This window comes from Stegostoma tigrinum, chromosome 27 (genome assembly GCF_030684315.1).
Source record: "Stegostoma tigrinum isolate sSteTig4 chromosome 27, sSteTig4.hap1, whole genome shotgun sequence".
NCBI classification, from domain to species: domain Eukaryota; kingdom Metazoa; phylum Chordata; class Chondrichthyes; order Orectolobiformes; family Stegostomatidae; genus Stegostoma; species Stegostoma tigrinum.
The window spans coordinates 45,543,230-45,571,056 of NC_081380.1; the positions used below are offsets into that span (position 1 = coordinate 45,543,230).

General features: G+C 43.6%; 2 protein-coding genes across 6 annotated transcripts in view; one reads left to right on the plus strand and one right to left on the minus strand.

Annotated features, from left to right (window-relative positions):
- The window catches only part of LOC125464395 (transient receptor potential cation channel subfamily V member 3-like), a 59,339-nt gene extending 36,468 nt beyond the window's left edge, over positions 1-22,871 (plus strand). For 3 of the 4 annotated variants that reach the window (XM_048556704.2, XM_048556705.2, XM_048556706.2), the window contains 10 exons: positions 563-739; positions 3,628-3,786; positions 5,158-5,247; positions 6,801-6,874; positions 8,383-8,548; positions 9,843-9,909; positions 10,962-11,233; positions 13,269-13,366; positions 16,640-16,716; positions 17,557-22,871. In XM_048556704.2, the coding sequence (XP_048412661.1) occupies positions 563-739; positions 3,628-3,786; positions 5,158-5,247; positions 6,801-6,874; positions 8,383-8,548; positions 9,843-9,909; positions 10,962-11,233; positions 13,269-13,366; positions 16,640-16,716; positions 17,557-17,780 (1,404 nt within the window). In that variant the 3' untranslated portion in view covers positions 17,781-22,871. The remainder of the gene's footprint in view (positions 1-562; positions 740-3,627; positions 3,787-5,157; positions 5,248-6,800; positions 6,875-8,382; positions 8,549-9,842; positions 9,910-10,961; positions 11,234-13,268; positions 13,367-16,639; positions 16,717-17,556) is intronic. The other variant, XM_048556708.2, reaches the window with a different exon arrangement.
- The window catches only part of fam222ba (family with sequence similarity 222 member Ba), a 48,171-nt gene continuing 39,521 nt past the window's right edge, over positions 19,178-27,827 (minus strand). Inside the window, exon 2 of one of the 2 annotated variants that reach the window (XM_048556711.2) lies at positions 19,178-27,521. In XM_048556711.2, the coding sequence (XP_048412668.1) occupies positions 26,182-27,504 (1,323 nt within the window). In that variant the 5' untranslated portion in view covers positions 27,505-27,521 and the 3' untranslated portion in view covers positions 19,178-26,181. The remainder of the gene's footprint in view (positions 27,522-27,827) is intronic. The other variant, XM_048556710.2, reaches the window with a different exon arrangement.

Here is a 27,827-nt window from a genome sequence, read left to right on the forward strand (position 1 = left end):
CAATAATGCACCAGCTGCATTTATATCCTAAACTATTCACTCAAGTGTGAGGTGTGGGACTTGAGTAGGTAACTGCTGATGGAGAGGAGAGACTACAGCTGACTTTCACCATAAACCCCGACTGTTCCAGTAAAGGTCCTTTACAAGCTGGAATCCTTCCAGTCCAGTCTGACTGTCTTGAGAGCCTGAGCTATCTTCTGCAGATTCCAAGAAATCCTCATCACAACATTACCGGACACACAGAGGGAATCAATGCTGATTGATGACACACAGGTGTCATACAAAATATCTTGGTGCTTAACAAGGTGCGGAGCTGGAGGAACTCAGCAGGCCAGGCAGCAGCAGAGGAGCAGGAAAGCTGAAGAAAATGAAGAAGGGTTCCTGACCTGAAACTTCAGCTTTCTAGCTCCTCTAGTGCTGCTTGGCCTGCTGTGTTTATCCAGCTCCACACTTATCTCAGGCTCAGGTATCAGCAGTTCCCACTACCTCTGATGTCTATGTGCTTGTAGGTTTTTCTATAAAACACCTCAATGGATGGAGATGACATTTTCTGCCCTTGCAGATATTCAGAAGTATCCTCAGAAGAGAAATGGAAGACAAGGAACACATGGATCTCTCTCGGAAAATTACTGACTGGGCTTACGGTCCCATTTCTTCATCGCTCTATGATATCACTGGAGTGGACACTTTGGAGGAAAATTCCGTTCTGAATGTTGTTGTGTTTAACACAAAAATCCAGGCAAGTTTACTTGAAATTGACACTTACAGTTCATCATTTCTGCATCAGCAAATTTTCTTTGACTAGAGGGAAAGAAATTGATGGTACAGGGTAGAATTGAAACAGTTATTTGGAAGACAGTTTACCTCTCACCTCACTGAAACCGTTACTTTTCTCCAAGCCTTCATTTAAACTCCACTGATCATTGGTTACACCAATGGTCAAACATGAGTGATCCATCTATACCTGCCTTCTGCATCCTATCAGCTAGTCCATCCTCTATCCACGATAATACATTACTCTCGACACCTTGAGTCATTTCATGTTGTAACCTTCCGTGTGTCACCTTGTCAAATGCCTTCTGGAAGTCTATGTAATTGGGTCTCTGTTATTCATTCAGATATAGACTCCAGCATCAGCAGTTCCTACTGAGATAACAAGGTGTGGATGACCACTTCCCTCTCACCTATCCACCCCTCCCTCCTCAGTGACCAGCCCCCATCCCTACCTACACTCTCACGTACTGGTTCCATTCCCACCACCCCCACCACCTCCTTGACCTGTCCATCCGTGTTCTCACCACCTATCTGCCCCTCTATCCACCTTTCATCATCGCCTCCCCCTCCCCTCTATTTCAGAGCTCCATTCCCCTCCCCTACTTCTGAAGAAGGGTCCAGCTCCTCTGATGCTGCCTGGCCTGCTGTGTTAATCCAGCTCCACACCTTGTTATCTCCACTTTTCATGCTGATGGTCACTCCCTGAAAAGAATGCTATTGAATTAGTCAAGCACAGTTTCCCTTTCACAAATCCACATTGACTGGGGGATTACATTAAGAATTTACAGTGCTGCTATAAACGCGAGTAGATTCCAGCATTTGCCCCTCCCGATCCTTGCTGGACCAAACAGGCCTGCAGTCTTCTGCTTAGAGTGTCTCCCAGACAGAGGGGTCACATTTATGACTGGCAATCTGATAGTCTTTTCTAAAAACCCAGGAAATTTTGGAAAATTAGAACCAACCCATCTATCATCTCAACAGCCACTTCTTTAGGCACCTCAGAATGAAGGCCACTAGGGCCAGAGCACTTTGGTTCCAATGAGTCTCCCTTACCCTTCTCCTGAGACATTCCTCAGACAAAGAAAATCTTTCTTCAATTCATCTCATTGCTTCATTGACCATTACTTATTGCCCAGATTCTCCAGATGATCAGTGTTTGAAAGACCCATCGAAACCTTCTGTCCACCTTTATATTTCTTGCTAGCTTTCTCTGCACTCATTCCTGTCTCCTTCGTTAATCTTTTCTGTGCTGTCATCTATATTTTGTTCAATCTTCTGACCTACCCCCCACCTTTGCAGAATTATAAACTTGGCTTTCTTCGATGAGGTGGTGCCAGTGTTGGACCGGGCGGAGAAAGCCAGATCAATTCACCTAACAAAAAGGAGCAGTGCTACGAAAGCTTGTGATTTCAAATAAACCTGTTGGACTATAACCGGGTGTTGTGAGATTTCTGACTTGGTTTTCTTCAGTTTGACACTGTCAGATTTCCTTGATTAGCAATGGATGGTGTGGCATGCATATTGAGTACTCTGAAATATCTCTTGAAAAGTCCAATATTAGATCTCTACTAGCCCAGCCCTGAAACCTAATTTGTCAGTTAATTTTAGTCAGTTCTGCTTCTAATTCACATGTTCATACACTTAAAATTATGAAGAGTGGGAGTGGAGACAGAGCTCCTGTTTTGTTCAGAAGGTATTAAGGGATATGGGCTAAAGGCAGGTACATGGAATTAGGCCACAGATCAGCCACGATCTCACTTGAATGGCAGAACAGGCTCAAGGGGCTGAATGGCCTCCTCCCATTCCTATTCGAAACTATACCAGACAATTCCTAATAAATCCAAGAGGGAAAATGAAAAATATCCTTACTCAGCAGAACAGACTCACTGTCACAGCAAGTACTTTGGGTAAATGGTCGAGATGCTTTCTGATATGGTGATAAAAGGTAGAAGAAATGGCTGAAAAGCCGAGAGGAAAGATTGAGTGCAGAAAGCTTGCACGAAGTATAAATACCAACACACTAATGAAGCAGAATACCTTTACATTGTGGCAAATTCTACTTAATTATGACACTCAATGGTTTAGCCTCTGTTACTAAAATCACTGTGGTTTAAATAATTAATGTGTATCATAAATAGACAGCTGAGAGTTGCAAATTTCAAAAGGGCTGGATGTTCGTGCTTACCATGTGAAAATTGTATCTCACTCTTGACATTCCCAACCGTTTTATCAAGTTATAAACCAAAAAAAACTGCAGATTGTTGTAAATCAGAAACAAAAACACATGTTGCTGGAAAAGCTCAGCAGGTCCGGCAGCATCTGTGGAGAGAAACCAGAGTTAACAGTTTGCGTTCAGTGACCCTTCCTCTGAAATGTTAACTCCTAACTCTGCTGTGCTTTCCAAGTAATTTGTTTTATCTAGTTGCGACATTTGTGCAGTCACTACAGGAAGTTTGGTGGTTAAATTGAGCACCTTTTAATATTTAGATTTGCAAATACCAGCTTCTCCAATGCAGGGAGATGAGTGGAAACTGCAGTGTCCGTGCCCACAGGGAGTAATGGTTTACTTTTTGCTTAAACTTCCTTTTGGATCTTTGTTAGCTTTCCTTTCTTAAGCTTGCATTTGATTTATCAAAATATTTCTCTTGTTGTTCCTCTCTTCCAACTCCTTCAATCCCATGAGGTTAAGCAGACAGCGGGTCAACACCCATTGTTCACCCGAGGTTAAAGATGTCACATTGCCCTCACTTCATTTTATAGGGAGGAAATGTTTCTGGTTTAACACATCCTTAAGATACCGTGCTACAAAGTCTTTTCTTTCTCTTCCCCCCTCCCACTCTTCACCTCATTTAGAACAGGCACCTGTTGCTCTCTGTGGAACCTTTGAACACGCTACTTGAGCAGAAGTGGAAGAAATTTGCAGTCTACATGTTCACTGTCAACTGCCTCCTGTATATTTGTTATGTTATCACTTTCACTGCCATTTATTATGACGATTATCATGCAAAAGAGGTGAGTAGTTCCTTTAAAAGACTTGCCATTTCCAAAAGGGGCAGCTCTTCGAAAGCTTGTGATTTTAAATAAACCTGTTGGACTATAACTTAGTGTTCACTACCCCATCTCCACATCATTTAATTTATCAAATACCCCTCACAACTTGTGCACATTCTCACCGTGTCTGCATGGGTTTCCTCCCACAGTCCAAAGATGTGCCGGTCAGGTGGATTGGCCTTGCTAAGTTTCCCGTTGTGTTTAGGAACATGTAGACTAGATGGGTCAGACATGGGAAATGCAGGATTCCAGAGTGGGTTGTTCTTTGAGGGATTAGTACAGACTTGATGAGCTGAATGGCCTGCTTCCGCCTTGTAAGGATTCTATTTTATTCTATTCAACCTCAACATCCCAAATATTATACCACAAAGCAGCTGCTATAGGTTAGGTCTGCGGTGATCTGCATCTCTCACAACGTGGATTCACACATTCACCTTCACCTCCACCAACCTGCTGGTGAGAAAGCAAACAGCCCCACCCCACAATCTCTAAGAAATTCCCTGGCATCAAAAAAAACTTAAAGATAATGATGCCCCATGGCGCTTAGCAGACAATGAAGTTATTTTTACGAATGCAGTTGTAATGTTGAAAAAGCAACTAATTTGCACAGAGATAGTAAGAACTGCAGATGTTGGAGTCAGGGATAACGCAGCGTGGAGCTGGAGGAACACAGCAGGCCAGGCAGCATTAGAGGAGCAGGAAAGCTGGCGTTTCGGGTCCAGTCTGAGGAAAAAAAATCTGAAGGGTCCCAGCCTGAAACATCAGCTTTCCTGCTCCTTTGAAGCTGCCTGATCCGCTGTGATCCTCCAGCTCCACACTTATATCTTAATTATAATTATTTTGCACAGGCCAAGTTTTCACAAATGGCAAGATTGATAATACTAAGATAACAATAACCCCAAAAAATTGGTCAAAGGATAATTGGGTGGATCACCGGGGATCATGAGATAATGGCGTGGAATCTTTTGCAGTAAGAGAGGGCATGCAGCTTTGTAACTCCTTCAAAGGATAATGTTTCCAATAGTGCAGCACGCCCTCTACACAGCAAACCAGCGTCTGCCAAGGGCTTTTGTCCTTGTTTCCCCAATGGAACTTAGGGGGCAAACTTCCCATTAAATATCCAGCCAGCAGTATGGCGTTGCAACATTTTTTGGGATTTTGCTGCTTCTTCCCAATGTGAATTTTTCAGGAATCTGCCCATGTGACCAGAGGTGACAAGGGTGGGGTTAGGATTGAGGTGACCCACCTTGCCACCCCCCCCCTCCCCCCGCCATCCCATACAGATACAACAGATCAAATAAACTCTCGGTATTGAATGTATTGTATTTTCAGTTTCAGACAAACATCACATCCACCTCTTCGGGCAAACTCAGTGGACAAGTTTTAATTTTAATGTGGGCTCTTGCCTTACTTATCATAGAAGTAAGTAACACAATTATTATCCTATGTTGCATTTCTCTGCAAGAAGGGACAATAAACAATTAGCAAGGCATATGGTCTGTTAGCGCACATAATAAGAGGTCAGAGAATAAGAATAAGGAAGTTTTGCAAACGTGATTTTCGTGGAACTATATCTGAAAAGTACTTGACAGGATATCATACAAGAGAGAGGAATAGACCTTTTGTGGCCAGAGCAGACTTGACGGGATAAGTAATGACTGATCTAATTGTGGGTTCAGCTCCAGTTTCCCACCAGTCCCCAATAATACTCAACTCCCTCATACATCAAAAGAAAAACAATCCAGCTCAGCTTTGATATATTCCATTGACCCAACTCCAACATTCTCTGGCAAAGAAAATTTCAGACATTAACAACCCTCAAAAAATTTCTCATCTCCACTTTAAATGGAAGACCCCTGATTTTTTCAATGCTCCTATAGTTAGTTCCACAAGGATATATACTCCCAGCATTTCACCCGATAACCTCAATCAGAATTGTGTATATTTCAATAAGATTACCCCCATTCTAAACACTAATTGTGTATAACTTTACTCATCACCAAAGCAGTTTTGTGCCAGCTTAGGTGGTGTGATCAATGTTCACAAGATTGACTTTCCAGGTGAGATACATGACCTCAGAGTGAACTGAACCTTTTTCAACAAAAAGGAAAAATGGTTTCGATGAATAAGAGAAACAGGATTCCGAGGAGCCTCAACAGGATGACTGTTGACGGCATTTCCTCTGTGGAGTCATGAAAAGTTTGATCATGTGGAGACAGAGACAGAAAGCAAGAGAAAGCTATCAATGGTAACTCCTGTACTGATTTGACAAATTTTCATCGAGTACCTGCTGACCTTAACTAAACTGAATCGTACCCAACGGTAGTGAAAAGGTGGAACTTGTAACCGACCATATTTGTGTTGTGTAATGCTGCATTATAATTTGTTGGTTATTTGCAATAATGTAAGATTAGATAAGGTTTTGTCATACAACAAAGTTGGATTTGGTTTAAACTGGTCCTTTGTAATGCAATCACAGTGGCAACATGTTCACATCACTAGATGAAGAAACCAGAGACTCAGACAATGACCCAAAGACATGTGATCATGTCACAATGGTAATTTGCAAATTGGATTCAATTATTTAATTACATCTAGGTCAAATAGTTAGCACCATCTCAGCAACAGTGACCTTAGAGTTCCTCGATCACTGCACCTTTCAGGGAGGTAGTTTTCACCTAATCTAGTGCAAATGACTTCAGACCTGCATCAATGTAATTCATTCAATTCCTCTGTGAAATTGTGGACCAAACTACAAGGGCAGCTCTCTGTCCACATCTCAGGAACAAACAGTAACAACAATCGTGGCCAACTTTCCAGTCATTGCCCACATCCTAAGATTCTATTGTTTCATATTTATTGTCCTTTTCAAAATAAAAATAAGCTGGATTAGTTTTGAGGCTTTTGTGTTAGTTCTGGTTGCACTGGTTTGATTTGACTTTATATTAAATACGTTTTCTTTAAAAATCTTGTAGGTAGCAGCAATAGCCCGCTTGAGACTTTCTGACCTTCAATCAATAATGACAGATGCATGGTTCCACATTCTGTTGTAAGTTTACCTTTCAATGGTTTGCTTTGCTGAGGTGGACAGAGCAGAGGACTAACTTGCAATATGGAGTAGTGCCAACATTGTCAGTTCAACTTTCACCCTGGCTAAGATAACAGTGAAGGACTCTCTCCTCTAACCTCTCCCCTCACCTGAGGTATGGTGACCTAAAAGTGAACCATCATCAGTCACGTCTCTCTCTCTAGTGAGATTAGATTAGATTCCCTACAGTGTGGAAACAGGCCCTTCGGCCCAACAAGTCCACACTACCCCTTGAAGCATCCCATCCCCTTATAACCCACATGCCCCTGAACACTATGGGCAATTTAGCATGGCCAATCCACCTAGCCTGCACATCTTTGGACTGTGGGAGGAAACTGGAGCACCCGGAGGAAACCCACACAAACACAGGGAGAATGTGCAAACTCCACACAGGCAGGTGCCCGAGGCTGGAATCGAACGTGGGTCCCAGTCGCTGTGAGGCTGCAGTGCTAACCACTGAGCCACCGTGCCGCCCCTAAAGTAGAGAGTAGATCTATCATCCAGAAGGACTGCGGTAACTTTACTTTTTATCACTGAATGGATTAGGACAAGATACCCTTGTTGTTAACCAAAATGCAAAAAAAAAAATTGGGCTCCATTGGGTATAATCTAGGCTGGCAATCAGAAGTATTGCGTCATCCAAGATAGTCCCTTTCAGAAGGAAATCATTGGCTGAATGTGAGCATCACTGTCAGCCTGACATCTCCCTACTTACTCTTGAGATGATGCTGGTGAGCTGCCTTCTTGAATGGCTGCAGTCCATATGGAGAAGATGCATGCCTTTGGGGAGGGAGTTGCAGTGTCCCAGTGATGGTGAGGGGCTTGCAGGGCAACGTGAAGCTCCTGGAACAAACTAGCTGCCCAAATCATCAACTCCAAACATCATCTTTTATATTTGGGTCAGGGGTCTCATGGACTACCCACAAGTGTCTCAGCTGCAAGTAGGTTCCATCATTCCAAACAAAGTCACCAATTTTAAGATAATAAAATGTGAGGCTGGATGAACACAGCAGGCCAAGCAGCATCTCAGGAGCACAAAAGCTGACGTTTCGGGCCTAGACCCTTCATCAGAGATGAAGGGTCTAGGCCCGAAACGTCAGCTTTTGCGCTCCTGAGATGCTGCTTGGCCTGCTGTGTTCATCCAGCCTCACATTTTATTATCTTGGAATTCTCCAGCATCTGCAGTTCCCACTATCTCTGACACCAATTTTAAGACCTCGGTTTGCAAATCTTGGCTTACAGTAGACTGCGGTATTCAAGAAATGCTGCATGGTGTGAAGTGAGCAGAGGCTAAAATTAATCCATCAGCTAATACATCAAAAAAAAAGCTGGTTATCGCAGTGTTGTTTGCAAGCTTGCTACCTGCAAATTGGTTGTCCAATTTCCTTCATTAAAACTGCAAACCTACCTCAGTACTTTGTGCAGTGCTTTAGATTGGCATAAATACAAGGGTTCCGTTTTCCTTTCAGCTTTTTGCAGTTTGTGTTGGCAGTTTTGTGCACCATATTAAACTGGGCAGGTGTGGAGTTCCACCTGGCAATACGCGTATCGGCTATGGTTCTCGGCTGGATTAATATTCTGTATTACACCCGTGGGTTCGAGAGCATGGGTATCTATAGCGTCATGCTACAGAAGGTGAGAACAAGCTTGAAAACCAGTCGAACACAATTCAAAGCTATGTTTACACGAAATACATGGACCAAGTACTTGAAGTCAGAAGGCTTTTGTTTTAGAGTCAGAGTTAAAAGCACAATTTATATAGCATGAGAAGAGGGTGCTATGGGCCATTTCAGCAAAGGAGAGGCAGCAGGAACAGCTCACAATCAGGTCAGCAGACTCTGATTAGTCAGGTAATGCCTTGGCAAAGTAGCACAGATTGTACAAAAAAGGGGATTAGGGGTTTTGTCAATCTAAAAACAGGAACTCTCTACCCACATCCGTGACACCACCCACACCCTCCACCTCCTCCAGAACTTCCAATTCCCTGGTCCCCAACACCTCATTTTCACCTTGGACAACCAGTCCCTATAGACCTGCGTTCCCCATGCAGATGGCCTAATGGCTCTCCACTTCTTCCTGTCCCGCAGACCTTACCAGTCCCCCTCCACCAACACCCTCATCCGCCTAGCCGAACTCGTCCTCACCCTCAACAACTTCTCTTTTGACTCCTCCCACTTCCTACAGACTAAGGGGGTGGCCATGGGTACCCACATGGGACCAAGCTATGCCTGCCTCTTTGTAGGTTACGTGGAACAGTCCCTCTTCCACACCTACACTGGCCCTAAACCCAACCCCTTCCTCCGGTACATTGATGACTGTATTGGCGCCACCTCATGCTCCCACGAGGAGCTCAAACAGTTCATCCACTTCAACACCTTTTAAGCCCACTGACTCCCACAGCTACCTGGAATACATCTGCTCCCACCCACCTCCCTGCAAAAATGCCATCCCCTATTCCCAGTTCCTTCGCCTCTGCTGCACCTTCTCCCAGGATGAGGCATTCCACTCCCGTACATCCCAGATTTGCTCGTTTGCTGCACTCCCTCGAGAGCAAGAGAGAGTGTCCTTCCTCAGAAAAGCAGTTCATTTTTAAAGCAAGGCTTAGAAAGTGAACAAGAAATCTGGCTCCATACACACTGCAAACTAAACGTTGGCAGGCCTTACCCCACAGACTTTGCCTTTGTAGTCATTGGATGTTGCCCCCCCCCTCCCCCAACCCCATGGCCCACCACAGCATTTAGCTTACAACAGCTGATCAGCAAGACCAAGGCAGGTCATTGACAAGGCAGTGACCAAGTGTGGCCGAGGATGGGTTTCATCCCTTAATCGTAGTACCGATTAATTTGGGGAGCACAAATAAGCATTCCCAATCTATTTTTGTCAGAAGTGTAATCATTGATCCTGCTAAGTCAGTTGTTTTCACTTTCAGATTCTGCTAACTGATGTTGTGCGGTTCCTGTTTATTTACTTACTGTTCCTAATCGGATTTAGCACAGGTAAATCTTCTGTTATATTTTCCAATACAGATCAAAACTGTAAGGGTCCTCTAAAAAGGTAAAATCCCAGGAGGTTATTCCATTGCACATTAAGCCAGCTCCTACTACACTCACTGATCCCAATTCCATTATAGCATTCCCCCTGTAACTTAAACAGTAATATCTTTACCATCTAATACAGATCCTGATGGAACTTTAAAACACACATCTCAGGATTCTTCCAATGCCCTCTGCCAATGTAGTAGCTTCCTGGTCCGACAGTCTCCTTTCCATCATGGATATCAAACCGTCTATATTTCAGCCCCCACCCCCCTCCATGAGGATGGCTAAAAGGCTATCTGCCTGTCTGAGTACAGGTGGTGGTGGTGGTGGGGGGGCGGGGGGAGAGGAGAGAGTACAGGTGGGGGGGGGGTAGGAGAGAGCACAGGTCGGCGGGAGGGGGGGGGGAAGAGGAGAGTGTACAGGTGGGGGGGGGGGTAGGAGAGAGCACAGGTCGGCGGGGGGGGGGCGGGGGGAGAGGAGAGAGTACAGGTGGGGGGGGGGTAGGAGAGAGCACAGGTCGGCGGGGGGGGGGGAGAGGAGAGAGTACGTGGCGGGGGGGGAGAGGAGAGAGTACAGGTGGGGCGGTGGCGGGGGGGGGGCGGGAAAGAGAGGAGAGAGAATACAGGTGGGGAGGAGAGTGGGTGTGATTTCAAGGCAAAGGATCGACATCACCCATATGTAACGAACAAATTAAACTGCATTTCACTGACACAAATAACTTTGTCAAGATGGAAAAAAGGCATCGCTATGGGAAGTGGCACGTTGGAATGTTTTTCCATACAGGGGGGAGGCGCTTGAGAGTGAGGGCCAGAAAGAGCAGCAAGCGAGAAAGCAAGAAGAGACAAACAGATTTTCGGATTGGGCGGGTGGCAGCAACACAAACAGATGCCAGGAGAGGTGCAAGACCATCAAAAAACATGGGCGAGGTGCAGTGCCTGCTGATTAACGGGAGGTAGTTCAGTTTGAACTTGACTTTCTTCACACATTAATCCACATTCTGACACCGACAGCACTTGCCTCCCTGATTCAGAAATGCACCGACAAGGAAGGGTGCAGTGCTTTTGACAGTTTCAACACTGCACTGCTGGAGCTCTTCAAGCTAACCATTGGTCTGGGTGATCTGGAAGTACAGAAACAAGCAAAATACCCAGGACTCTTCCTCTTCCTCTTGGTGTTCTATGTTGTCCTGACCTTCATCCTCCTGCTGAACATGCTAATCGCACTGATGGGGGAGACTGTGGAGAATATTTCCAAAGAGAGCAAGAACATCTGGAAACTACAGGTATCTAAAAAAAATCTGCTTCTCCTATTATTACAGTCGTCTGTGGATCAGGAGAAACTACTATTCCATGAACATTCACCCCTATTCACCTGGATTACACACAGGGCACTACTGCTGTCCTCCTGGTAACTCATTCAATTGGCCATCCCTCAGCCCCCAAATCAGTGAGCTCTACAAGACCAGGAGGCCTTACACCACCTGTATGTTCTACTGCAAACCACACACCATCCCGACTTGGAATCATATCACTGTTCCTTCATTATTACTGGGTCTAAATCATGGGACTTCATTCCAAAAGAGCATGGCAAGTGTGTCTCACCACAGGGACTGCAGTGTTTCAAGGAGGCTCATCACCACACTGCAGGACAATAGATGCCAGCTTTCACGTGCTATTCTAAAATTAAGCCTGAAAAGCAGGCACTGCCTCCCTAAAATTAGTAAGCCAGGTGACCAAAGCAGAAATCCAGCCACAAGTCCCTACACTTTCAGTCACGTTCAATGTGCAATCAGGACTAGGAACTCCACCCAAATTTCCACATCCAAGATGCTAAAGCTGATAGCTTCCCTTCCAACACTAGCTCAAAGACATGATCTGGGACCTTGAGGTCTGTGTGGGAGGACTGACGAGGGTCCTGGCTTTCTTCAAAGCTCCGCATTAAATCAGACTCAAAATTTATGCAAGATGTCACAGTAGCTGAGACACACACACACACACACACACACACACACACACACACACACAAATATAGGCCACGAACAACTTCACAAGTGGTGACATGTAATCAAAAAATAGATATTGTGATCAGATTATGTATCACAAAAATACCTTGTACAAAACCAAAGTTTTTCTGATCATTCACCCAATGTAAGCACTGTTTGACATGCCCATTGCTAATTTCCTTGAAGCTAACAGTTAACCCACCTTCTTGCACGGCTGCAGTCCAACTGACATCAGTGCACTCCGTTGTCAGAGAGTTTGGCCCAAAGCAGTGAAGAAGGGGTGATTTATTTCCAAGTCAGGACGGTGACACACTTGGAGAAGTACTTGCTGGGGACGCTCATATGCATTTGCTGCCCTCGTCCTTCTGCAGGTTTGGACAGTGCTGCGGTGTGTCTTGTACATGCTGCTGCCACTGTACAGCAAAGGGTGCCGAAGGTTTAAGGTGCTTTACATTTCCTCGATCTTTTCCTGCTGTGTGGATCTCTGAAGGTTATGCACAGCAGCAGCTACCAGAGCCAGAAGCCAATGTGTCCACTTGCTAATCGGTGATATTGAGCAACAATGCAGCTTACAGGGAAGCTGGTGTATCTTTAAACAAAATTTTCCATGGGGTATGGGTGTCACTGCCTACCCTTTATCGGTTGGATGTAAGGACACATTTGCACAGGGCAGTTCAGCAACTACCCATGAATCTTACACTCACCAGACTCTGCAATGTTGGCACATTTTCTTCCCCAAAAAGAACACGAGGTGGATTTTATGACAATCAACAGCTGCAGTCATGGTCAGAGTCATTGGTGTTAGCTGCATGTGCTGGATTTATTCATCAAATTCACAGACAGACAGTCAGCTGCCATGACAGGATTGGAATCCTTGACACCGTAGCATGTCTCGATCTCTGGATTACTGGTGCAGTGCCTAGGTGATCAGTGTACCAATCAAACTGGCTACTTTATCCCGCATGGTGATGGGAGGTTCCTTGAACATTCCATCACAAAGTATTCCATGAAATTCCTGATTGTGCTTAGTAGATGGTGGACAGGCTTTGGAGAAACAAACGGAGCTCCTCACTGCAACATTCCTAATCGCTGACCCATTTCTGTAACCATAGTTAGATGGCTAGTCCAATCAAAATTTAACTTGGAACATTGAAGCTTTAATATTACTGTGCTACCACATTAATAATAAATCTTTATACATTGAAACAGGTCCAAAACTTTAAGACTTGTTGGTTCTTCTCATTGTATAAGTCGAAGAAGCTAACACTGTTTATTTTAAAATGTTTCTTTCCCTCAATGGTCAAATTGATTCCAGAGAGCAAGAACCATTCTGAACCTGGAGAAGTTTTTGCCAAAGTATCTCAAGAAGAAGTTTCAACTGGGGAAAACATTTCAGGGCAAGAGATACATCAGGTAAAAGAAGACATTAATCTGGTGGTGTGCTACATCAATAATGGGAGGTGCTGCACTTAGGGCATTAAGAATTTCTTTTAAGGGCAACTCCTCTTAAAGAGAGTCAGGAATGCAAGGGGGAAGAACAAGTCTCATCACAGAAGGGAAAGAGCTTCACCCACTACTCCACCCCACTGACGCCAACACTCTCCAGCGGCAAGAGTGCCATTGCAGAATTTAGGGCATTTACTGCAAGCAAGGATGTTAAGACCCTGCAGATCTTTGTATTAATTTTTGGGATAGTGGTGTGGCTTTGAAGGCCAGCATCGTACTGCCCCAAAACAATCTGCCCTAGGGTGGTGGGGTGAGCCGTCTTCGAACTTCTGCAGTTTATGTGCTGAAGGTGCAACCCATAGTACTGTTAGGTCAGATGCTCTGGAACACCGGTCCAGCAAGAGAGGAAACATGGATTTCACAACCAGGGCACACCCGAACAATTTTACAGCAAAAACTCCTCTGGCTGACGTGCTTTCTGCATTTACTACAACTAATGTGCATAAATCAAGCTCCAAGAAACAGAAGATGAGGATTTGAGGGACACTGTTCAAAGAGAGATATTGGCTGGAACAAAGGGTAACCGCTCCCCCCCAAATCCTCTTCAAAATTGAACCATAGGATTTATGCAACTACTGGAAACTGCAGGTGAAGCCTCCGTTTAATGCTGTGCCCAAACTACCACCTCAGGTAGTATAGTACTGCCTCAGGCTGTGACTGGTGGAGTCCTGAAAAGGATCAGTGCGTAGACCCCAGTTTTCAAAATTAGATCAATAATTTGGACATGGGAACAAAACGTAACAACGCAAAAAACAGGCAGAAATAAAAGTTCTTTACATCCTCCTCACAACTTAAGGGAATTTGGAGGTTGAGTGAGTGGATAGAATATAATGTGGAAAAAGTGAAGCGAGCCACTCTGATAGAGGGGGAAAAGAAAGAGAGTAATTTAAAGTGATAAAATTCAGAAGTGGCAATGTCTAAAGAAATCTGACTGTTCTTGTTCAGTCAGTGAAAGCTAGCACGCAGGTGTATGAACAATTAACAAAGCAACTAGCATGTTGGCCTTCATTGTAAAACAGAGGGACAGCATTAAAGTCTAGCTACAGTTCTGTAGATTCTTGGTGAGACCACACCTGGAGTAGTGTGTACAGTTCCATTACCTGATGATAGATATGATGTCCTTGCCACTGAGTGCACAAAAATTACCAGGGTGGTAGTTCTGTCCCACAAAGGTGGTGGTTACAGGGCTCAGCAGGGTAGAATGCATTTGACAGTCTCAGAATCAGGGTGTGGTCATTTAAGACTGAGCTGAAAGGAAAAATTGATTTACTCAAGATGATAAATCTTTTGAAATTCTTTACCTTAGAGGCCTGTATGAGTCTCAGTTGAAAACGTCCAGGATAAAGAGTTGATAGACTTGTAGATATTAAAAAAGAGAAAGAAACTGTTTAGCAAGGTCAGATCACATGTTCTATAGGGAGAACTAGCCATTTGGACACAGAACTGGTTCAAAAGGTAGAAGACAGGGTGGTGTTGGAGGGTAATTAAGAATAGGGATAAACCTTTTAGAACTGAGATGAAGAGAAATTTCTGGGAGGGGAGATTGGCAAGCCTGTGGAATTCATTACCATAAAGTGGTTGAGGCCAAAACATTATTTTTAAAGGTGGTAGCTATAGCTCTAAAATGTGGATAATGGTGGCAGGATGGGTTTAGGGTTTTGAGTTTGATGATCAGCTTATAGATCAGTACAGCACAGTAAAAGGCCCTTCGGCCCAGGAGATTGTGCCCAGCTTTTACCCTACATCTAAAGGTCTAACTTCCACCACTACCTTATACTATCATCCATGTGCCTGTCTAATAGCTGCTTAAACACCCCTAATGAGGCCGACTCCACTACCCTCTCCGGCAATGCATTCCACGCCCCGACCACTCTGAGTAAAGAGACTACCTCTGATGTCTCCCTTATATCCACCTCCATTCACTTTAAAACTATGTCCCCCTCGTAATAGCAACCTCTTCACCTGAGGGAAGAGTCTCTGGCTGTCCATTCTATCTATATCTCTGAGCATTTTGTACACCTCTACCAAAATCACCTCTCATCCTTCGTCAGTCTAAAGAGACAAGCCCTAGCGCTCTCAAACGTTCCTTGCAAGACCTTCCCTCCATTCCAGGCAACATCCTAGTAAAGATAATAAAATGTGAGGCTGGATGAACACAGCAGGCCAAGCAGCATCTCAGGAGCACAAAAGCTGACGTTTCGGGCCTAGACCCTTCATAAGGGTCTAGGCCCGAAACGTCAGCTTTTGTGCTCCTGAGATGCTGCTTGGCCTGCTGTGTTCATCCAGCCTCACATTTTATTATCTTGGAATCTCCAGCATCTGCAGTTCCCATTATCTCCGAACATCCTAGTAAATCTCCTTTGCGCCTTTTCCAACGCTTCCATATCTTTCCTGTTTTAAGACGACCAGGACTGGACACAATACTCCAGATGTGGCCGAACCAGGCTTTTGTATAGCTGGAGCATAACTTCACGGCTCTTGAACTCAATCCCTCTGTTAATGAAAGCGAACACACCATACGCCTTCTTAATAACTCTATCCACCTGGTAGCAGCTTTGAAAGAACTGTGGACGTGAACCCCAAGATCCCTCTGCTCCTCCACACTGCTAAGAATCTTTCTATTAACCCTCTATTGTGCTTTCAAATTTGTCCTTCCAAAATGAATCACCTCACACTTTTCAGTCTGCCACTGGATGAGAGTTTGCTTGCTGAACTGGAAGGTTAGTTTTCAGACGTTTCATCACTATTCTAGGGAACATCATCAGTGAGCCTCCGATGAAGCGCTGGTGTTATGTCCCGCTTTCTATTTATCTGTTTAGGTTTCAAATAGAAAGCGGGACATAACACCAGCGCTTCATCGGAGGCTCACTGATGATGTTACCTAGAATAGTGACGAAACGTCTGAAAACTAACCTTCCAGCTCAGCAAGCAAACTCACATCCAGAAACTCAACCTGAGCTACAAATCTTCTCAAAACTCACTTCCATCTGCCACTTCTCAGCCCAGCTCTGCAGCCTATCAATGTCCCTTTGTAACCTAGAATAACCCTCCACACAATCTACAACTTGACCCACCTATGATCTATCGAATAGCAGAGCAGGCTTCAGTGATCAAGTGGACTACTCCTACATTTCTATCAAAGTTGGCTCATTTTAAAATTCAAATCATCTCTCAAATCAGGATCAATGAAGTTAACTGGGCAAAGTGGAACACCAGTTTAACTCGCATTAAAGAAGACCCAGGGAATGAGGAGGAAGGTAAATATATATAATCACGACGATATAATTTTATTAAATGTCTCAGTGCATAATCCCTTATTTAGTGCTGTCTAATAATGTTCAATATGAAAAGGGATCTTTGCTTCATTAAGAGGCAGAGTGCACAAAACCAAGATAGTTGCGCTGACCTCTAATATAAAGCACTGGTCAGGCCATACAAGAATACAATATAAATTTAGGGCACCACAGAAGGATTTCAATCCCTTGCAGGAGGTGCACAAGATTTACCAGATGGATTCAAACAAAGTGGGGGCTAAGTTTTCTGGGATTAGGTAGGGAAACTGGGATTATTCACTTGTCCTTTACAGGGAGAGGACAGGGCAGGGTGGACAGATTTAATTGGGAACTTTACATTTATGAAGGGTTTTGGTGAAATTATCCTCCTCTGGTCTGTAGGCCAGCCATTAGAAGATAGAGCTTGGCTATTATTGGCTGCAGAATGGAAGTGGGGACAGGAGAGACTTCTTTCTGCAGGTATGATCTACAGTGCTTCCTGAAAAAGGTGGCGTAAGCTAAATCACTTAGGGAATTAGACAGAATACTTGGGTGGGGTTGGGGGAAGAAGACAGGGGAAAAAGATGGCAAAAGCAATGGGGCAAAAGAGCTAGCACAGGCACAGTGGGCCAGATGGTCATCTGCTTTGCTGTAGGATTCAGATTCTAGCTAATTGCAAAGCACATGCTTTAATCACATGCCATAAGTGCTATATAAATATATTCATTACTCCAGCATCAAAAACTCATCCACAACATTGGCAAAAAAAGGACTTGGCATTAAGTTACCTTCTCTTAAACAATCTCTAATGTGTTTGTTTTTCAGAAGATAATGCTCACAAAATACATAGCTCATTGTTACCAAGAAAAACCTCTTTCAGAAGGCCACTACACATCTGGGGCAAGAGAAAATGTAAGAATAGCTCCCCAGCAGACAAGATGACACAGCAGGAAGACCTTCAATTAAGTGTGGAGATGATTTCTGAACAAAATGTGTCACAAAATTTGGTGACAGATTGTAAGGAAGCATCAGCCAAAGCAGAGATATGATGATTTAACTGGTTTGTGCTGGACTGGTATGGCATATTTCATCTTGCTTATCAGTGTTGACTTGGTTATGGACACAGGGTCATGAACTCAAACCCCATTTCAGAAACTTGAGCAAAGTTTCAGGTTGAACCTTCCAAAGCAGTACAGAGGAAGTACCATTATCAATTTCCAACAAGACATTAACATACTGAACTCGGATCTCTTTAAAGATCAAAGGGCATTATCCAAGCATTTGGCCAAAGATTCTTTTCTCAAACACAATCCCGCAAAACAAAAAACTTTTTTTTGTAATAATGATAATTTAAACTGACAATTAGCAGCATCAGATGGAGCAAGAGTCTGGTATGACTCTTTAGTTCTTAAGGGGAGTCAGTGGACTAGACATTCAGTCTTTCCCACATGCACTACCAGACTTGCTCAGTCTCTCCATCAATGGTACTTTGCTTTTACCACCAAAAACAAGCTGGCCGTTTGTGCACTCTCTCATGTGGGATGTTCACCACGTTTGACTAACAGTAACGGTGGTGATCTGGAACCTACTGCCTGAAATGATGGGTGTGAGAGTAGATTAAGTGGTAACATTTTTTAAAAATTAGGCAAAGGGAAAGACTTGCAGAAATCTGAGGAAATAACAATGAGGTAGAACAAATTTGATCATCAAAGAGTTGCATAGATAGTGGGGTGGATGGCCCCCTGTACTGTATTGTTCTAGCTTATGAAACACCTGCTTCACAAGCATTAATGAAGGGCAGAGAGACTCACATTTATGGAAGGTGGATGAGTTGAGCTATCAATTGTGAAATATTTAATAACTTTTAACCAACACCATTTACAAAATGCTTGTGGAATGAAGCTTAATTTAATGAAACTAAAAATACTAGTAAAAAAGGTGGAGGAGGAGTACCAGTCCAAGTCTCAAACTTTGAAATGCAACAGAAGAGGGACTGTCAGTCAGTCTTGCTGGATGTTCGGGGAAGTTGGTGATGTGAGTGTGCACAAGTGGGGCTCATAAAAAAAAGCCACTCAAAAGGAGATTTGCCCAAAATTATTTTGATCCTCCAAAAAGAAAAAAAAGAAACCTTGATCATCATTCAGTACCTTTACTGATCCAAAAGGCTATTTGTTCCTGCATAAAATTAAAAAACAACTTGTTTATATGGCCTCAAACGTTTTAAACCTGAAGCTTTGTTCAGTGTGTCAGTGGATGCGATTTTTACAAGTCATAATATAGAACGACTGCATAATTCTATAAACGCAATGCTTCACCAATACATTTATCACCCTTCTCCAAACCCAACCTTCCTCCTCACAGGAAATATATATTCAAAACATGGAAGAGAAACATGAGAGATTTAACATGAGTGTTGGACCTACCCAGCAGCTGTGGTATGAAGGAGACATTAATATCACAGATAACAATGCTTGATAAGGATGGAGACAAGACCCGTTACAGCTCGTGCACAATTTGTCCAGTCCTGGGCTTCATGTTAGTCCATCTCATTTAGAGTAGGTACTTTGACTATCGAGTTTTAAGAAGATTTGTAGCTCAGGTCGAGGTTCTGCGCTTCGGAGGCTCACTGATGATGTTACCTAGGATGGTGACGAAACTTCTGAAAACGAACCTTCCAGCTCAGCGAGCAATCTCACATCCAGAACTTTGACTATTTTCTATTTCCCCAGTGTGGGACAGGGTGCCCAACCTGCAATCTTTCCTGTTAAGGCCCAGCTTCAGATCACCAGAACCAAGCAGCCAGCCCCATCTCCAGCCTGATACCATACCAGCTTTCAAAAGGTGTAAATTTCAACATCTAAAGTAAGCTTTAGTTTAGATGTGCAAATTTTTTTTATTCTTCAAAATGTAGTTCTACAATAGTATACAGCATTTTCATATTGAATTTGATATATCTTCCAACAGCAAGAACTGCTCACCATCCACATTTCCACTTCTGAAAACATTGTAAAACATACACCAGTTAGTGTTGAGCTTTTCCCCGTGTGGAGGGAAAATTAAAACCTTTCAAAACCCTCGACTTTACTTTTACAAAATTATGAAGCCAGGTCATACAGTATGAAGTTTCAAAAGATCAGTATCGGACAAGTGACCATTTACCCAAATAAGACACAGGAGGGCTGCCAATTTGGGGGTGGGGGGGGGGGGTGCGCACATTCATGAAGGTGCTGATTGTTGCATTAGTCTACCCCTGAGCACCCTTAGTGTGTCTTTGTTTAAACTCAGGTTTCTCGTAGCAATGAAACAAGAAATTGGTACTCTACAATCACTCTTGTTAATTAATACTGGTTCAGCCCCAGCGCTAGTGTTGTGTGTCTTGGACAGTGTCAGAATCAGTCATTTACACAGCTTCAAATGGTCATTCAAGCTGTCAACATGTTGGCAAGTTTCTTGGTCCAGCAGAAGGAATAGCTTTGCCACTGGAAGCTGGGGAGGAGTCAGAAAGAGAGCTGCCACTACTCTCACCTCTGCTGACAATAGGGCTACCTAGAAATCTACAGGCTATGTTCTCTGCACACCTTGCTGACAAGAACAGTACAGGGGGGGAGAAACAAGAGCATGTGTACAGGTCTCTGGGCATGACGGACACAGACAAACTAAGGATGTGGTTTGGTGGAAGGGTTACTGATTGTGATATCACACTAACTCGGAACAATTTTAAAAAAGGATTCTCAAATTGGTAGAAAAGTTAAAATGGGCTAAGTTTTAAAAACTTGACAGGTATGGCTGTTCAGTGTCTGGGTGCAAGAACGAGTACAGACTGGTGAGCCGATGTAGCTCAGGTCAAGTGGATGGTATAATCCCAATCCCAATCCAAAGAACATTTATAACAAGATCGGTCAATGGCAAAACACTAAAACAAAAGAAATAGTTACGTCAATAGGTGATTTCTTTTAAAAAATCCAGTGGCACAGAGAGGTCAGCATCTCAGTGCAAGATACCACATTGTATGAGAAGCTGGACTGGCGAAGGTGGGAGTCTGAAAGCTACAGGAGGTTCCAAAGATACAATTCAAAGGCAATGGAACTCAAATACTTCACACAAAACATTTCTGTATATATGCACAAGAAAGTGGGATACAAATGCTTAAAAATAAACGAAAAAAGGTGTCACCACCCTTTGGATATGGATTCTCAAAGTAGTGGCTCTGCTTCAGAAATTGGCACTCTGTCTACAGGTGTTGGCCTCAGCCTTTGTCCAAGTCCATGTGAAAATGCATCATCCACCTGTGCATATCTACTCCAAACATGTCCTATCCCTAGCTAGGTGCTCATCAGGTGCAGCTTTCCATCTGTAACTCCATCAACTGCAACGTCTTCTGCAGCCAGATCAAGTTTACCCGTAGCACGTATAAAAGCAGCTTATATTTATCTTTTAAAAAGGAATACAGCAGCAGTCTCCTCCACAGTGGGCAAATGCAGCAAATAAGTTATACAGCCAAGCTCTGTGGAGGCACCCTTTTCACATTTCAGCAAAGAAAAAAAATACAAGTTCATTCGGATCAGCACAGGGCAGTTAAAACAAAAATAAAAACATACTAAAAAGCTTAAATTATCAGAACAGGCACAGGTTCCATAGCCGTATGGTCACTGGATACTGAAACCATTAAAACTATAGAAAACACATTCAATAAATACTCTTGGAAGTTGACACACTTAGTTCCATTACCTCAAACTGTTCCTGCCTCTGCCAGTAATATCTGGGAATTGTCAACACTAACTCTGGACACTCAAGCTTGCAAAAGGTAATATTTGGAAGCTTAATCCACTGCTTTCTTCAAAGTTGAAGTTGGCAGATTAGTTCAACTTCACAGAACTATTGCTCAACTTTACTGAAATCCTGGAGGGAAAACAATCGTGCAATATGGGATTTCACACTCCCAGCAACATTAAAACCCTGCGGTGACATCACAGCACACCCTCACTGCTGATATTCACAATCTCAGAAAAGCCTGTCAAGTGTCTGGCACCCAAAACACACACACAAATCGCAGAGAGACAGTAAATCCTTATCTCCCACTGAATATTGTTCACAACCTAATTTTTTAAAAATCCGTCACTAAAGCTTCTTTGTCAAAAATCAAAAACACTGGATGGCACTTAAGTTGTTTCAGTAGGTCACAACTGTAAATGCTGCAAAATACTTTGTTTGGAGTAAAACTGATAGCTACAACAAGGCCACACATTTACCTACAGTCATTGCCAATAAATTTGTGACAAAAATCAATTAAATAGGATGGTCAGATGTTCTGTCAAGCATTGCGTGTCTAAATCCTGGTGTGCAGTGAAGCAATACCACCCCCCACACCCATCCATCATGAGAGAGAACCATGTTACGGTCTTCAAGAAAGCACTACTTTTCGTAGACAAAGCTATTTCAATAACCCTGCTTCTGCTCAAACTGTGGCCCTATTACTACCACACCCAAAGAACATGACCATTTCTGTACTCTTTGCCAGAATGCCTTAACGTATCAATATGAAGGGGACATGGGAAAGGGTGCTCTTCACTTGCCAATTTATAGAGGATTGCCACTAAAACCAGTGACAGACTTGTAAATGCCAGTCTTCACAGGTCAAAACACTTGGCAGCCACAACTAAACTTTGAGACGGCACAATGTCATCGGGCAGTTGAGTGACGGACATTGGAAAGTCTCAAAAAAAAAGGTATTTGATACTGAAATCTAGTGACAATACTGAAATCTAACAGCAAACAGATATTCTGCCATTTCAACCATAACAAAGTCTAACCGTCTTCCAGCTAGAAAATGGGTCTCCATTAAATTCCATTCTGAAAGCTATCTAACTTGGTGGAGAGAGAAAAGGATTGTATCAGAGACTGTGCTCAACAACTGCAGTCATGATTGATTAGACTGAATTGTTGGGAAGCACAGCCTGAAAAACAGAACTTGAACAGTTCTCAAAATCAGAAGTTCTGCCTTTACTGATGTGCTGATACAATACAACAGAGTATGAAGATCCCTAAAAGCAAAACTTTATCTATTAAGCAGCTCTTTTATGATATTGTGGCTATTAATCTAACTTTTCAAAATTTATGGAACTGATTTTTCCTACAATGCTCATTCATTTCACAGGAGGGAAGGGTTCAAAAATAGTTTAGGAAAACATAGTGTTACTTATTTTTTCCAGAGTGTGCACATGTTTTGAGGATGGGGAGTGGGGGGGGGGGGTGTTGGTGGTGGTGAGAAGTCAGCACATCAGCACAAAAGGTAATAACAGAACGTGCTGCACAGTTTCTAAAGAGCCACCATCTGTGGACATTGTGAAGAGTTCTAACAGGCACCATTAGAGTTTCTCTGGCAGCCTTAATGCTGCAGTACTCTCAATGATAACCTGACTGAGCTTTAACAGTAGCTCCAGTCACACACATCTATCGCATAACTAGTCAACATCAGTAAAGCTTTGAAGCCTCAAAAGGCTGTAGGATGGGGGTGGGGGAAGAAATTGTTTAAGCCCTGAACTACACACACCTAAAAATATTAAATAAAATATTTTGTCTGCTCTTTTGTTGCTTAAGAGAACCTTGAGAATTATTGTTATCCACCAATAGCTTTATGCTAAGAATGATGCCACCTTTCCAATTCTAAACCATTGTAAGAGCTCTGAAGGGAGCAAAGACTTAAGGCTTTTCAATGGGCTTGAGGGAGACCAACGACCTACAGATGTCAACGGCATCACTCGTACACAACTGCTGCTACTCAGACCCTCACTAACAGGCAACATTCATACAGAATTATTACACTTTTTAAAGTTACAGTAGTATAGCAATATTCAGCCAGTGTATGGAAAAAGGAAAGTAAAACTGCATTCAATGCATTTGTTGCCAAACTTGTCTGCAATTAAAATAATTTGATGAAAGGCCTTTTTGCTCAAGAACCAGCAGGATAAAATATGTTTAAGCCTTCCAGGTACAGTAGTGGTGAGAAGTATTTCATGGGCATAAAATTCACAAGATGTATTCCTAGGTAATGTCTGATGGTCAGAAGTAGCAGCTGCATAGAACAGATTATTCAGAATGACCCATTTAGTTGCTAGGGTAGGGAAATAAAATCAAATATTTTCTGCAGTTAAAGGTCCTCATGATTTCAGAGTTTAAAAAGGATTTGTTTCAATTTCCTCTCCCTTAAACCAAATTCACTCCCAAAGACAATTTATATTGAGAGGGAAATGTGTTCGTGTTAACATGCTTCAGCACTTTTTGCCACCAATTATTTTCTCTAGTGCTGGGCCAGTCAGCAGAGGGCCACAGACATTTTTTTTTAAATCAACTTGTTCAGAGATGTTTGGACACACCTCAGGAGCAGGTGGGACTTGAACTCGGGCTCCTGGGTCAGAGGTGGGGAGGGACACTATAACTACATCACAAGCATGTGTGCTATTTCATATCATTTGACATTGCTGTGCATCACCATAGAGACAGATTCATTCAACATCCAAGAATTTACCAGGTGTCACTGAAGAGCAAGAAGTGTGGGGATCTGCTTAAAGCTACCCCAGGTCAACTGCAGTGACTGGCAATACAACTTGGAACCTGGTGGTTGTGTCATGGGTGGGGATTCATAAATTTAAGACAAACTCAACTGGAGGAAGAGATTTAACTCCCGAGTCTGCTGCTGGCTAATTCAGTGCATGACCTCTAATAAAAATGGTGCTTTCTCCCCCCACGAAAGTCATTCTTTTCATATGGACATCATGAGCAAGGCCAGCATTTACTGTCAATCCTCAGGTATCTGAAGGTGGTGTTCCTCCTGAAGATTTTATTCTTTCGAGCAATTTGAGATGCAACTGAGTGACTTGCTCAACCCCTCTTGGGGTGGGTGAAGGCAGAACTGCAAACAGGAACAGACCGATAAAAACAGGTCTCCATCCCCATCAGCACATGGGAGAACCAACTGGATTTTTAAACAGAATTTCATGATCACCATTATTATAAAACATACCAGACTGCAAGTCAGAAGTCTCATCCCGGCCATCCCAAACACTGCAGCTGCTCAAAAGGCAAATATTTCTAAACCCACAGAGACCAATGAATCAGGGGCCAAGGGCTTTCAGAGCATATGCCTAGAAGTCTGAGCTGACGGTCTGCAGTCAGACAGACATTTGGATTTCAACTTCAAACTAAAAATGGTTCCTTAATATTAATTGGGATAGTCCATGTCAAATCTTTCTGGATAAATACATTTTCTTTCCCCCCGCTAAAACTGCAGACTCCACAGCTGGCACTGAACAACAGGATGCAAATAACTAAGATGCTGCTCCTTAAAATACCTAACAGATGTTTACCACTTTAAGTAATGGGTATGCTTTCCACAAAGGCATCCAGGGAAGGTCACACACCACACTATATACTGACTCCACTGGTGTGATGGAACTTTCTGCCCCGTTTCATCCTCAAAAACAAAACCGCCACTTGTACAGAGCTCTCCAGTAAGCTCGAGCCAGAAGAAGGGAGCTGGTCTGTCTGATACATAGAAGGGGTGAATACAAAGCGCTGACATTTCTTATCAAATAAAACCACCATAAAATTCACTGTACTGAAATCTGCAGTGACAGTTCTTCATTTTGCTTTGAATCTGGGGCCTATTTTCATCCAAATCACAAGAGGAAAACAAACAGCTCTGAAAATTTAAAATGAAATTTTCAATCGGTCTGCTTTTCAGCCATAAAGTGTCACTGAACGTTTTTCCACCTAGTAACAGCTCTGCAAATGGATTACCTATCAGGGTTAAACAGAGTTCTGCAGTTCAGAGATTGCAAAGCCTGCAACAAACCAGCAGTACAAGTGAGATTCAAGAGGAAAGGGAGGGGTTCGGGAATCACTAAACATTGTGAGGGCAAGCCACATAAACCTGCAGTAGGAAAGCAGTACAAATGGACTTAAAAGGAATGCTCAAAAACACAGTGTTCTGACATACTGTAGTACGAAAGGGGTTCCTACACTGCTCAACAGCTGCTAACAGGGACAATTCTGTGTCATTATACACTAAAAGCCTTGAATGCTTGTGGGTGATGCATGGACACATGCCAGATAAATGAGCAGCTGCCAAAAGCTCTTCACACTCCTCACTTCAACACAGGTTCTGGAACTGCAGATTTTTTTTGCAAGGTTGCATCTGTTTTGCATTCTTTCCCCTCCCTCTAATCCTGTCACCGAAACCAGTTTCTAATCACACATTAAGGTGGTGGTTAGACGCAGACTTCAATTTTGCAGAAATACCCTTCCTCGCACCAAAAGGAGGAGAAAAACAATTGCCAAAGTGTTTTCCAAATGAAAAAAAACAGACAAGTTTGGCAAAGGCATTAACACAAAGAACAAAATCAAAAATTGCTGTTAAGACTGACTAGAGCACCACAGTTACTTGAACCCAGTTCATCTGTACACAGGGTGATGAACATGACTATTCTGATTAAGATTTGGTTCTGGACCTCGGCTGATGGGGGGCCTGTGGATCTTCCCCAACATCCCCATAGTCTGGTCCCTAAAGCAGGAGTTCTGGTAGTCCCCACCCAGGTAGTCCACAGTCTGCAAGACATGTGTTTGGCTGGAGGAACCAGCTCCAGCTCGAAAGGGAGTCCCCACCACACAGTCCACTGGGCCAGAGGCTCCTCCATGGAACACCATGCCAAGGTCCTGGGACCCAGAGCTGTCGCTGTTAGGAGTCGGAAGGATGTTGTTCCATATTGGTTGGAAGTACTGCCCGTTGGAATATGGCAAAGCCCCCTGGATTCCATTGACTGGGGGAGACGGCGACAACTTATCACCAGGAACCCTCAGGTTGTAAGGCTGGCCCAGGTACAGCTCAGCAGGGTAACTCAACGTCTTGCTGGTGAACCCTGCGGCAGAAATCTCTCTGTGGAGCTTGTTGGGATGCCCAGTGCCAGCAGTGTCTCTGGTCAGATGTTGCAACTGTGCCAGCTGGTGCTGGTGCCATGTGGCAGAATCTGTGTCATTCTGGTAGGCTGCCTGCATCCTGTTCATATTGCTCACAGCAAAGCTGCCAGGAGCAATGGCTGTCATAGCGATGGCTGGGTCCCCTGGATTCACAATGCATGGGGGCAGGTGTCCTGGCACACCGCGACCTGACACCCTAGTGCTGGCGTGAATCAACACATTGCGGCTGATGGGGCTGGGGTTGGCGATCTGTCCCTCACAGACTGAGGTAGTGGTAAGGCCCGCACTGGCCTGGCACATCTGGTATATCTGGTGCACAATGCTGTTCAAGTCAGAGGGCCTGTTCTGCTGCAGGTTAGCAGCCATGGAGAGTGGAATGGTTGAGGTAGACACCGTGATGTTGGGAGGGGCATCCCCGTCGGGGCGCATCTTCCGGTATCCATGTAAACCTGGTTGCAGCAGCATGTTTTGTGGGTGGGATAAAGTGCTAGGTGCAGCGTAGGGAGCAGACGGGGGATTCATGTCTGGCAGCAACCTCGCGCGGGTTCCGTCAAAGTCTTTCACAATCCTCTTCGTGGGCAGCTTGACGATTGCAAGTAAACCACGGTTAGAGCTGGCCTGAGAAGGGTAAGGGCTGAATCGCTGACCCAAAGTATCCAAACCGTTCACCGTACGACGAAGGTGTTTTCTTTGTGGTACTTTGACACTATTTGGAAAGATTTTTATAGTGAGTGGATTGTTGGCAACTTTCTTAGCATATGCATCCAATTCTGCTGGGGTTGGGTACTGTGCAGATCTCATCTTCTGTGTATTTTCCCCTAGGAATGGAAAAGAGACAGGTTAGTGACCTAGGGGATCTTCAGTGTTACATATAATCATTCTGGCTAATAGATTACAAAGCACTTATTGGGGGAACAGCATTTGAAATCATTTTTCCCACTGAAAACAAGAAAAAGAAAAGATGATTTTAACCTTCCTAGTTCTAATACAGGGATTCAAATGTGAAAACCTGGAAGAATTGGACTCTAAGCAAAAGAGGTGGAGGGGTGGGGGGGCTTTCCATGCAATTAGCAACAGCTCTGTTGATCACATTCTTGCCTGAAGATTCCAGCACACAGTCTAAA